The sequence below is a fragment of the Phoca vitulina genome, unplaced genomic scaffold (genome assembly GCF_004348235.1).
Source record: "Phoca vitulina isolate PV1807 unplaced genomic scaffold, GSC_HSeal_1.0 scaffold6, whole genome shotgun sequence".
NCBI lineage: Eukaryota > Metazoa > Chordata > Mammalia > Carnivora > Phocidae > Phoca > Phoca vitulina.
This window is the reverse complement of record NW_022589709.1, coordinates 68,663,935-68,677,331: the sequence shown is the minus strand read 5'-3', so window position 1 is coordinate 68,677,331 and position 13,397 is coordinate 68,663,935. Positions and strand designations below refer to the sequence as shown.

At 38.6% G+C, this 13,397-nt stretch overlaps 1 protein-coding gene across 1 annotated transcript in view; it reads left to right on the top strand.

Moving 5' to 3' along the window:
* STK32A (serine/threonine kinase 32A) overlaps positions 1 to 13,397 on the top strand; it is a 125,327-nt gene that overhangs the window by 106,480 nt on the left and 5,450 nt on the right. Inside the window, exons 10-11 of the mRNA XM_032404427.1 lie at positions 277 to 402; positions 1,887 to 2,015. Of these exons, the coding sequence (XP_032260318.1) occupies positions 277 to 402; positions 1,887 to 2,015 (255 nt within the window). The remainder of the gene's footprint in view (positions 1 to 276; positions 403 to 1,886; positions 2,016 to 13,397) is intronic.

The window sequence follows — 13,397 nt, the reverse complement described above, 5'->3', positions numbered from 1 at the left end:
GCAAGGGAGTCGGGAATCAAAGGTATGTTTGACTCAATAGGACAATCTATTTTCACTCACCACACTGCAAAAACCTACTTACAGCTCATCCTATCCGTGCATTATCACATTATTTATGTATGTATTATCTTTATTATTTGATAGGATTAGGGAAGGGGAACTCTACCTTGTTTTCTTTAGACCCACACCTGAAAACTTTTAGAGGGAATTTGTTTGATTTTTTTTTGCCCCACTTTGACCTTCATTATGATCTTGATGTTTGTATTCCATTGGCAGCTACTTGAGCCTAATCCAGACCAACGATTTTCTCACTTGTCTGATGTTCAGAACTTCCCATATATGAATGACATGAACTGGGATGCGGTTTTGCAGAAGAGGCTCATTCCAAGCTTTATTCCTAACGTGAGTCAATCCTAAAAAACCCATAGTAACTCTCATTCAGTTACAAACACGGTCTCATTAGATAACCCCACCAGTGTTGTAAGACAGCCCAACCCCTGTCTCACAGATGGGACAATGGAGGCACACACCGGGTAAATGGGCCACCAAAGGTCACGTGGCTAGCAAGTGGCCAAGTGGGATTTTCGTCCAGGTCTATCAGCATCTGGAGTTCTAGCTCCTAATCACTTTTTGTGGTATGCTTCTACTGGAAGGAAGCCCTAGTCCTCCAAATAGTTATTCCCCGGAATCTGCTCATTGAGGAACAGTGTTTTCTCAGATTTCAAAGATGTAGAAACCTGTTTCCAAGAGTTCTGTGAGTCACAGCATTGAAAATATTGGGGTTTTTTTTTTTACCACTCACCCCTCTTCCTTTAGTGGTTCACTGCCACAGAGCTACATTCATAAGGACTAAACAGCCAAAGGGAAATCATTCCCGCTGGGTGAATACCTGGCTAGGGGACATCTGTGGCCTCCTGCAGACCGCTGGTAAAAGCTGGAGTCCAGAAGCTTCGGCCAAGGGACCCAAGGGAGGCCTCTAGCTTCCCTCTGCCAGTCTGAGTCTACACATTCAGTATCAGATAGACGGGCAGAATAATGAACTCCTAAAGGGTACAATTGAGTCAGTTCATAGTTTTCTGTGGTTCAGCCCAAGGAAGGCGCATTCCGAGGGCTTGTGGGGTGTGATCCGTCCTGTGCAAACAGAGGGAGCCGCACTGGTGGGTGGGTTGGGTGAAAGAGCACAGTAGGAGACATGAGTAGGCAGTGTGGTGGAATTCTGTTGGGGAGTTGCTCTCTTATGGATCAACAAGAAGGTAGGTGTAGGTCTTACCTGGCCGTGTTGCAGAGTCCTGTAGGGGCAGCATGTACCTTGGCTGATGGATGCATGACACTGTGGAGATCCACACACACCTCCTGTTGCGTCCACTCTTCCTCCTATGCACACACCACAGCCATTAGCCATCCACCCTGCCTCAGGAGAGGCTCTATGTATGAGTCTCTGACTTTACCATCCATCCGAATCATCTGGGAAGCTTGTTAAAAATGTAGTTTCCTCAGCCTCTGTTCAGAATCACTGACTCTGGAGGTCTGGCCGGGGAACTGGGCAGCTGGGCCAACAACTCAGGTGATTGGGATCTACATATATAATCGTCACAACACACTTTGAGAAACATAATTCACAAGTTCAAACTTTAGAAGAACAACTGGAGTTTGATTTCCTTTCTCACTCACTGAGGGCTCGTGGGGAGTTTAGAAAACAAACAAAATATAAAATCGAGAGTATGAAAAACAATGCCGGCCATAAATTATGTAAAACAGAGTAGGAATCGCAGCTGCTTATTCTTGAACAGCTCTGTCAAAACTAGGTGCTATTCCTGGTATTAGGTCTGGCGTATTTGTAGAATGACCCAGAATCAAAGGACTGAGCCAACTGGTCTTTCTTGCAGAAAGGCAGGCTGAATTGCGACCCCACCTTCGAACTCGAAGAAATGATTCTGGAGTCCAAACCTCTTCACAAGAAAAAGAAACGTCTGGCAAAGAAGGAGAAAGAGAGGAGGAAATGTGATTCCTCCCAGGTAAGCAGGTGCCCACCAGACCCAGGGTCACGGGACTCTTCCTGACGCCCTTGGTTCGAGAGCTTCTGGTGGGAGGGCTGCTTAGCAACCCACGTTGCTGTTTTGTGAAGGCACAGAGTCACTGAACACCCAGGCTTCTGAAATGGCAGGCCTGGGCAGCGCTGGGGTTCCTAACAGAGCAGGAACATTTCACGGGGGACTCTGGCTCTGCCATGAACTTCATTCAGTTATTGCCCTCTTCAAGCTCTCATTTCAAATCTTACAATTTCCTGGAAGACACTCCAATTGGTAGCTCTGCAAACAAATAAATATCCTCAATGTCCTTCATGTCTCTAGTCCTCCAGGGACACTATATACTTTCACAGTCAATTTATCCAAGTCCACATGCTGTTGTTCATAGAACGGGCTTCGGGCCTGCTGCCCATCCTCAAGTATTTTCTGCAGCCTTCCAAGGGACGCTTTGCCGTGGCACAAACCCATCGTGCCTATTGCTTCTCACTTCAACCACCTTTCTCCTAATGATCTGTTCTTGGCATCGTAACCAGCTGGCTTCTCCAGGCTTGCTCCCTGCTGTGCACCTATAGAACTTGCCCGTGCAGGCTCTTCCACGGACAGCCCCCAAATGTAGCCAAGCCTGAGAGATCCTCCTTATTATAAGTATTCTAAAGTTTCAATGATGACAGCAGTTTGTGAATAACTTCTCACCGTGCCTACCACGCTCTACCTGGTCCATCTCCCTTCCCCAGCCGCCCTTGTACTTGATCATTCTTGCCCTCGCTCAAGACCCTCCAACTACACGACCTTATATGTATCTGACCCTCACTAACTACAGGTTTCGTCCTTCCCTAGGACCTTCGCTCTTCCCTTTTCCTTCAATATTCTACTCTCAGATCTTGACATAGGGGGTTTCCTATTGTCCTTTATACCCTAAACGCCATTTGCCGAACACAAGGTCTCAGCTACCGCACTCTTTCTCAGCCCCAATTTTTAATTCCTTTGTGACATTAATATAATTTACAAATATTATGTGTTTATTTGTGTTTCCTTTTCTATCCCACTAAAATGAAGGCTCCTTGTGGGGGAAGCCCAGGTCGTACCCACCAGTGTCTTCATGGTACCCCAATAGTGCCTTCATACAGTATAGGCTCAATAAACAAGAGGTTCAGTATACTGGAAGGAAAGGAAATTTTGCAACTGGACAGTGAAAATTGGGCATCGCTCTTCTTAGAGTTACAAGGTCATGTTGCCCCACTGGACATCTTCCTGGGGTCCCTCTTGTCCTAGTTCTTCCCCAACGCCCAGCCCCAGGAAGCCTCCCTCCTGATGTGAAAGGTGACAAGCCACTTACCCACAGGACAGACCCTAGCATTTTCGAAGACCACCCAAACGAGGGACGCTGCTTCCCCTTTCTTCTGGGCCTCATATCGACGTCAGAATCCTTTACCAAGAAGTGGCTTTGCCCATGATAAAAACAGGTCCTTCCATCTCTACTCAGGGAAGTGTACAACTGCTTGATCTTTTCTTTTGTTTTTAAAATTTTATTGAGGTAAAATACATGTAACATGAAATTTCCCATTTTAACCATTTTTAAGTGTACAATTCAGTGGCATGAAGTACGTTCATGTTGCTGTACAGCCACCACCACTCTTTAGTTCCAAAATTTTTTGTTACCCCAAACCCCATTTGTCTTTTCCTTAATTTCTTTCAGCAATGTTCTGCAGCTTTTGCGAGTACAAATTTTTCGCCTCCTTGGTTAAACTTATTCTTAAGTATTTTATTCTTTTGGATACTATGGAAATGGAATCGTTAATTTCCTTCTTGGATTGTTAATTCCTGGTGTATAGAAACACAACCAATTTTTCTTTGTTGATTCTGTATGCTGCAACTTTGCTGAGCTCATTTCTTAGCCCTACAGCTTCCTTGTGGATTCCGTGGGATTTTCTATCTATGAGACCATGTCATCTGCAAATAAGGATAGTTTTACTCTTCTTTACAGTTTGGACGCCTTTAATTCTTTTCTTTCCCTGATTGCTCTGGCTAGAAATTCCAGTAGATTGTTGAATAGCAATGGCAAAAGCAGGCATCTTTGCCTTTTTTTTTTTGCTCTTAGGGGTAAGTACCTTTTACCATTGAGTATTGTGTTAGCTGTGTTTTTTTGTAAAAGCCCTTTATCTTGTTGAAGAAGTATTCTTCTATTCCTAGGTTTTTTTAGTGTTTTCATCATGAAGGGTCTTGAATTTTGTCAAATGCCTTTTTCTGGGTCAAATGAGATAATCTTGCACATTTTTCTTTTCTTACTTCTATTAATGCAATGTGTTATTTTGGCTGGTTTTCTTATGGTGAACCATTCTCACACTCCTGGGATAAATCCTACTTGCTCATTATGTATAATCTTTTAATATACTGTTGGACTTGGTTTGCTAGAACATTGTTGAAGATTCTTTCATCTATATTCATAATGAAAATTGGTACTTTTCTTCTCTTTTGATGTCTTTAGCTGTTTTGGTATTGGGGTAAAGCTGGGCTCATAGAACGAGTTAGAAAATGTTCCCTCCTCGTCTTTTTTTTTTTTTTTTTCCAGACGAGTTTGAGAAAGATTGGTATTATTTCTTCTTTAAACGTTTGGTAGAATTCACTGCTAAAGTCATCTGGTCCTGGACTTTTCTTTGTTGGAAAGTTTCTTATTACAGATTTTTACTTGTAGATTACTCTTTATTTGTTATAGGTCTGTTGAGATTTTATATTTCTTCTAAAGTTTTTGTAGTAATTTGTGTTTTTCTAGAAATTTGTCCATTTCATCTAGATGTTATTTGTTGATGTACAGCGTAATTTGTTTTTCTAGAAATTTGTCCATTTCATCTACATGTTATTTGTTGATGTACAGCGTAATTTGTTTTTCTAGAAATTTGTCCATTTCATCTACATGTTATTTGTTGATGTACAGTTGTTCACCCTCGTTTTATTTCTGTAAGGTAAGGTTGGAAGTCATGTGTTCCCACTTTCATTTATGATTTTAGTTATTTGCATCTTTTCTCTTTTTTTCTTTATGTATGGCTAAACATTTGTCAGTCTTGTTCATCTTTTCAAAGAACCAGTGATTATGTTTGTTGTTCTTCTATTCTCTATTTCATTTGTCTCTGCTCTCATCTTTATTATTTCCTTCCTTCTGCTAGCTTTGGGTTTAGCCTGCTTTTCTTTTTCTAATTCATCAAGGTATGAAGTTAGGTTATTGATTTGGGATATTTCTTCTTTTCTAAGGTAGACATTTACAGCTATTAAATCCCCTCTGATTACTGCCTTTCACTGCATCCCCTAAGTCTTAGTATTGTGGGTATTTCTGTTTATTTATCTTGAAGTTTTTTCTAACTCTTGTTGTGATTATTTTGACACAATGGCTATTTAAGAATGTGTTGTTTAATTTCCACATATTTGTGAATTTTCCGGTTTTCTTCTATTGTTGATTTCTAGCTTCATTTTTTTGTGGTCAGAGAAGATAATTTGTATGATTTTAATCTTTTAAAACGTATTGAGACTGTTTTGTACCCTAACATATGGTTTCCTTCCATGGTTTCTTTACCTTTTTGAGCATATTTAAGATAGTTGTTTTGAAGTCTCTATTTGGGGGTGCCTGGGTGGCTCAGTCAGTTAAGCGTCCAACTCTTGGTTTCAGCTCAGGTCATGATCTTGGGGTTGTGAGATCAAGCCCTGTGTTGGGCGGAGTCTGCTGGAGATTCTCTCTCCCTCTCCCTCTGCCCCTCCTGCTCATGCTGCTCTCTCTCTCAAGTATAGAAATAAATCTTAAAAAAAATAAAGTCTCTGTTTAGTAAATCCAATGTTTGGGCATCCTCAGGGATAATTTCTGTTCCTTTGAATGGGCCTTGTGATTTTATTGTTGAAAACCTGACATTTGAGTATTATAATAAAGTACCTCCAGAAATCAGATTCTCTCCTTTTGTAGGGTTTGCTCTTTTTTGATTGTTGAAGGCAGTACTTGTCCTTTATAAAGTAACTTTTACAAACTACTTTTGCAAACACCGTATTCCTTGTCATGTGTCATCCCTGAAGTTCCTGTTATGTTAGATTGTGTTTAGCTAATATTTTGACAGAGGTTTCCTTGAACACCAGGAGCATTTTTTAAGTTGCATTTTTTCTTGATTTAGTGTTTCCTTGGTTGTTAAAGAAAACCTTTGATTGCTTTCCAGAATTCTGACAAAGTTAGCTCTGACAGTTTCTGCTTGTTTTTTGTTTCTGTTGATGGGAGCTTGGAGCTGCCCATTCTAATATTCTATTCTAGTTCCTTCTAATCTGGTACCCTAAGTTTAAAAATAAAAATTATTTTGCTTCACAGTAAAGGTTAGTATTCTCCCAAAGAAGAATCAGAAAGATCGTGAATCTCAAAATAGCACTCTATCTACTCTTTGAAAACATCAAGGTTTTTAAAATATGAGTATCATATGATCTCACTGATACGAGGAATTTGAGAAACAAGACAGAGGATCATAGGGGAAGGGAGGGAAAAATGAAACAAGATGAAACCAGAGGGGGAGACAAACCATAAGAGACTCTTAATCTCAGGAAACAAACAGGGTTGCTGGAGTGGAGGGGGGTGGAGGGATGAGATGGCTGGGTGATGGACACTGGGGAGGGTATGTGCTATGTTGAGCGCTGTGAATTGTGTAAGACTGATGAATCACAGACCTGTACCCCTGAAACAAATGATACATTGTTAATAAAAAAAATGTGAGGATCAATCTTAGCAGCTCATTACAGTATTACCATGTTCGTTCATTCATTCATTCATTCATTCATTCATTCAATACATGATTATAAAGTGCCTGCTGTGTCAGGAAATGTCTCTGACTTTCTAGTCATTGCTGCCCTTAGAGGTACAAAGTGCTCTGGGAATTACTCATTGGTCCTGAGTGAGGGTCAAGACAGGCTTTCCAGAAGAGCAAACATTTGATCTGGTTCCTCTTCTGGTCCAGGCCTCTTGAACACAGCACAGGTATTTCCTACTGTTGGCAACCATCTGCCATTTCATTTGTTTTGAAATAATGAAGGCATTTCTATACTCTCAGGATATACCAGTCCTGAAATGCCCTTATCCTTTGTTTTCTGTGTGGCTACCTCTATTCAACCTAGAGGAACCAGATCTGGAACCAGATCTGACCTGGAAAAGAGGTCAGCAATCCAACTGTGATGATTTTAGTGATAATGCATGGTCTCTTACTACTCCCTCAATCTTTTTTTTTTTTATCATTTATTTATTTGACAGAGAGAGAGAGACAGTGAGAGAGGGAACACAAGCAGGGGGAGTGGGAGAGGGAGAGAGAGGGAGAAGCAGCCTTTCCCTCTGAGCAGGGAGCAGGGAGCCTGATGTGGGGCTCGATCCCAGGATCCTGAGATCATGACCTGAGCCGAAGACAGATGCTTAACAACTGAGCCACCCAGGCGCCCCTACTCCCTCAGTCTTTAAAGCCTGCTTCCTGGCTGGGAAAAAACATGCACGACAAACCCATTGGCTTATCTTCTCCTTCTCTACATTCCATCTGCTTTCTTATTTGGCAATTCATTAAAATGGAAATTTTAAACATAATTTTTAGCCCAATTAATTGTATTAATACAGCCATCATTTTCATTTAAAGATGTACTTTAAATATCCTGCAAACCTTTTAACCTGTGTTTTATCTGGTCTCTTTGTTTTGGTTAAATTGTTTTAAGAGGGGCTCCTGGGTGTCTCAGTCGATTAAGTATCCAACTCTTGATTTCGGCTCAGGTCATGATCTCAGAGTTGTGAGATCGAGCCTCACGACGTCAGGCTCCACGCTGGGTGTGGAGCCTGATTGAGATTCTCTCTCTCCCTTTCCCTCTACCCCTCCCACCCCTGCTCTCTCTTTCTCTCTCTTAAAAAAAAATTGTTTCAAGAAATGCTAGGGTGAGAGAGAGAGAGAATTTGCAAGATATATTTATCCTATGGGCATATATATATATCCTAAAAAGCTTTATTAAGGGGAAAAGCCCTACAATGCCAGTTTTGTGCATGGGAAAATAAAACCTATTGTAATATTTTATATATATCTTATTGTATATATTTATTTTATGTTTATATAATAATATATATATTATTTGACGTATACACATATATATAGTTCTATAAATATTTATTTATGCATATACTTACATAAATATGTGTAACTCTAGTAGAGTTGCTTTGTTTTTGTTTTTTAACTTTCTCATGTGGGAAAAGAGGTAAGGGGAGTCATGCCTCAGATGCCTTCTCAACTTGTAAAGATAATCTATGTAGATATTTACATCTTAGGAGAAAGGGATATAAATGTGACTACTATCACCAGGCCCACAGGTTATTAAGGAAGTGATCCACTCGGCATCATAGACACACTAGAGGGTAGAACTTATTTTCACAGGGCTTATTAACAACCTCTGAAGTCCAAAAGTCTTACAAGAGACTTTCTTAGAAATATCTGCGAGAATCTGTTTTTGTGTGTGTGTTGTTTTGTTTTTGTTTTGTTTTCATGACGAAGATCTCTTATCCTGTCGCTGTAAGGGAGAGGGAACATCCTCTTCTTTTCATCTTGTAATCACGTAGACTTCTTTCACCCACCGTTAGCAGGTTCTGTGTGCTTCTAGACTATGACATGGAATTGCGTTAGTGAGTATGGAGCAGAAAGAGTCAGGCTTGAAATGCTCTAAACTTATAATAAGGATAAGAAAGGGGTAGAATTATCTTGTTAAAAGACAGAATGTGGGTGTGCATCTATCTGCAACGATGGCTTCTACGTGTTGAACAGTCAATGCTAATGCAACTAGCATGGTGGCAAATTGATCTTCTATAGACTTGAAAATCTGTGAGAGAGCACATGTCCCCTCTCTCCAGTTAAGAGCTGTCATCCCTTCTTCCTATTGTGACTAGATGAGGCAGTGTGCGTAGTGGCTACTTACCAAATAGCTATGTGATTCTTTTAAATGTAATGGTTTAAACATTAACCCATGTATCCTTTGTAAGGATTGATTCCTTCAGATATAAAAAAAAAAATAGGAATAGGAATAGGACCTACCTCTTACAATCGATCTGAGGAGGAAGTAAGACAATGTTAGTAAGGCACATTAACCATTAACTGTGTTAAGCTGTGGATTTATATAATGCTGAAATCTTATCATATGACCCCTTGGACTTCTCCTCTAGGTCCCTGCTGCTTCAGTGCTTCTCAACCTTAGCATCACACTTAACCCATTTGGGAAAACTTTTTTAGTATACTGGTGTCTGGGTCCCACCCAAGATCAGTTACAGTTGAATCTGGGAGTGTAGCCTGGGCATCAGTACTTGAAAACGTTCTTCGGGTGATTCTGTATATGCAGCTAAGCTTGAGATCCACTGCTGCAGAACCCAGGATAGGATTAAATAAAGTAAAAGCACTACAATTTTCCCTTTCCTCCTGTTTTCTCATTTATAAAATGGAGTTGATATCGGTACCCATTTCATAGACTTGTTCTGAGTTAATTAGTACATGTAACGTGTCCGGCAAAATGATTAGCTATTATGTTGTACTCTTCCATTCTACATCCTGATTCCTAACTTCTTCTTTTCCCATGTTCCTACTTTGTTCCTATTTATGTCAGATGCCTCTACTTCTTTGCTTCCAGAATATTCTCCCTTCATCCTTCTCTGCTCATCAACAACTTTGAAGTATAGAACCAAAAAGAATAACTTAAAGTCCTCTTTTACTACCTCCTGAGATTTCCACCTGCTCCAAATCCTTCAGATATTTCTGATGCCACCTCCATGCACACCAGCTGTCTGCTCTGCTCATCCCTGAGAAGCGGGTTCGAAGAGTTCTAACCAACCTTTTCCTTCTCATTCACATAAGACCCATTCATCCCTCCATTCTGTTTGCCTCCCCCTCCTTTCCCTCATCTTCTCTTTCTGGCTACTGCTGTTGACTTATCCATGTCACTGAACTTCTTAAACTTTTTCACCTAAAGCAGAGGAAAGAGAACATGTTGAATGTGAATGCTTCAAGGACCAGGGTGGGGGGGTGCGGAGGGGAACTCGTGGGGTCTACAGTGCCCGATCACAAACTCTTCTCTCAGTGTCTATTTTATATCTTTAAGTAAAACAGAATTAGGTGATAGAAAAAAAAATTCACATGGATTCCTACATTTTAGTTGATTTTAATCTTGATTTTTAAGGTTAAAAATATTTTTAAATGTTAATATTTTAAATCTTTTTCATGTTATATTTTAAGTAACATTTTATATGTCCATATATATGTATATAAATCTTTATATGTTTATATAAATGTTTTGTTTATATATATTCTATATAAGCATATATACATAAACAAACATATGAACATATTATGTAATTTACATATATTTTAATACAATAGTTTATGTATGTATATATGTTTTGTTAATATATGATATATATTATACATAAACATATATACATATACAAACATAAAATATTGTGTATGTAAAAATGTATTATATATGTTTATATATTTATGTTTTATATACTTTATGTTTTATATACTTTAAAATGTATATTATATATGCTTATGTATTTATGTTTTATGTAATACTTCAATGTTAAAAAAACACCTAAAGGTTGGGTTTTTTTTTTCCTTTGAGTATAGTTCAACTAACCAAGGAAAAAAGAGAGAGGACCCAAATCAATAAAATACAAATGAAAGAGGAGACATTACAACTCCTCTCTGTAGGAGACAGCACAGAAATGCTAAGGAGCATAAGAAACCACTATAAACAACTATATACACAACAAACTGGACAACCTAGAAAAAAATGGGCTTTTTTTTTACTAAGAAATTTCTTAGTAACATACAACCTACCAACTCTGAATCAGGAAGAAATTAAAGACCTGAAGAGACCAATTACTAGTAAGGAATTTGAATCAGTAATCAAAAATCTCCCAACGAAGAAAAGCCCGGGACAGATAGTTTCACTGGTGAATTTTACCAAACATTTAAAGAAGAATAAACACGAATCCTTCTCAAACTCTTCCAAAAATCGAAGAGGAAGAGACATCCCCAAACTCATTTTATGAGGTTAGCATTACCCTGACACCAAAGCCAGAAAAAGACATGAAAAGAAAAGGAAACTTCAGGTCAACATCCCCGATGAATACAGATGCAAAAATTCTCAATAAAATCCTAGCAAACCAAATTCAGCAGTAAATTAAAAGAAACATTTACCATGGTCAAATGGGAGATACCCCTGGGACACATAAATGGTTCAACATAAATGTGATATATCACACTGATAGAATTGAAAGAGAAAAATCATATCATCTCAAGAGACACAGAAAAAGCATTTGACAAAATTCAGTGTCTGTTCATGATAAAAACTCCTAACAAATGAGGTATAGAAGGAACATACCTCAACTTAATAAGCCATATATAAAAGCCCACAGCTAACATCATACTCAGTGATGAAATATTGAAAGCTTTTCTTCTAAGCTCAGGAACAAGACATGGGTCCCCACTCTCATCACTCCTATTCAACATAGCACTGAACTCCTAGCCAGAGCAATCAAGCAATGAAAAGATATAAAAGACATCAAAATTGGAAAGGAAGAAGTAAAATTGCCTATTTGAAGATGACATGATTTTATATATAGAAAATCATAAAGACTTCACCAAGAAACTGTTAGATCTAATCAATGAATTCAGTAAAACTGCAGGATACAAAATTACCATATAGTAGCATTTCTATATACTGACAATGAATTACCTGAAAAAAATCAATCCCATTTACAATAGCATCAAAAAACAATAAAATACTTAGAAATGAATTCAACCAAGGAGGTGAAAAATATACTGAAAACCACAAGACATTGATGAAAGAAATTAAAGACAACACATATAAATGAAAAGGAATCCCGTATTCATGGATGGAAAAATTAATATTGTTAAAATGTCTGTAGTACCCAAAGCCATCTATAGATTCAGTGCAATCCCTATCAAAATTCCAATGGGGTTTTTACAGAAGTAGAATAAAAAAATCGTAGTATCTATATGGCACCACCACAGACCCCAAATAGGCAAAACAATCCTGAGAAAGAAGAACAAAGCAGGAATACATCCTTGTTTCAAGCTATACTACAAAGCTATAGTAATTAAAACAGTATGGTACTCACAGAGGAACGTAGACCAATGGAATAGAATCAAGGGCCCAGAAATAAACCCATACAAATACCATCAAGTAATATTTGACATGGGAGCCAAGAATACTCAATGGAGAAAAGACAGTCTCTTCAATAAATGGTGCTGGGAAAATTGGACATTCACATGTAAAAAAATGAAGCTAGACTCCTAGATCTTACAAAAATGAACTCCCCAAAATTAACTCAAAATGGATTAAAGACTTAAATGTACACCAGAAACCATAAAACTCCTAGAAGAAAAGGTAGGAACAAAGCTCCTTGACAATGGCCGTGGTAGTGATTTTTTGGATATAATACCTAAAGCACCAGGAACAAAATAAACAAGTAGGACTGCACCAATAAAAAGACAACTAATGAAATGCAAAAAAATATTTGCAAATCATATATCTGATAAGGTGTTATTATACAAAAACATATAAAACTCATACAACTCAAAAGCAAAAAACAAAAAACAACAACAACAGCAAAAAACACCAAATAATCCAGTTGAAAAATGGGTAAAGGACCTGAATAGACGTTTTTTCCAAAGAAGATACGTGAAGGCCAACAGGTACACAAAAAGGTGCTCAACATTACTAAACATCAGGGAAATGCAAATCGAAACCATACACACTTCATAGAATAGCCATCATCAAAAAGACAAGAAATACCACATTTTGTCCAGGATGTGGAGAAAAGGGAACCCTTAAACGCTGTTGGTGGAAATGTAAATTGGCGCAGCCACTATGGAAAACAGTTTGGAGGTTCCTCAAAAATTTAAAACTAGAACTACCCTATGATCCAGCAATTCCACTTCTGAGGATTTATCGAAAGGAAACACAAATACTGTGTTGAAGAGCTATCTGCACTCCTATGTTTACCGCAGCATTATTTCCAATAGCCAAGACATGGAAACATCAATGGGTGGATGGATAAAGTTGTGGTATGCGCACACACACACACACACACACGAATATTAATTCATCCTTTAAAAAAGAAGGAAATCTGGCCATTTGCTACAACCCAGATAAATCTGGAGGGTGTCCTGCTAAGTGAAATAAGTCAGACAGAATGACAAATACTATACGATCTCAATTATATGTGGAATCAAACCAACCAATGAACTCATAGAAAAAGAGATCATATTTTGGGTAACCAGAGGCAGGGGGGTGGGGTTTGGGTAACTGGATGAAGGAGGT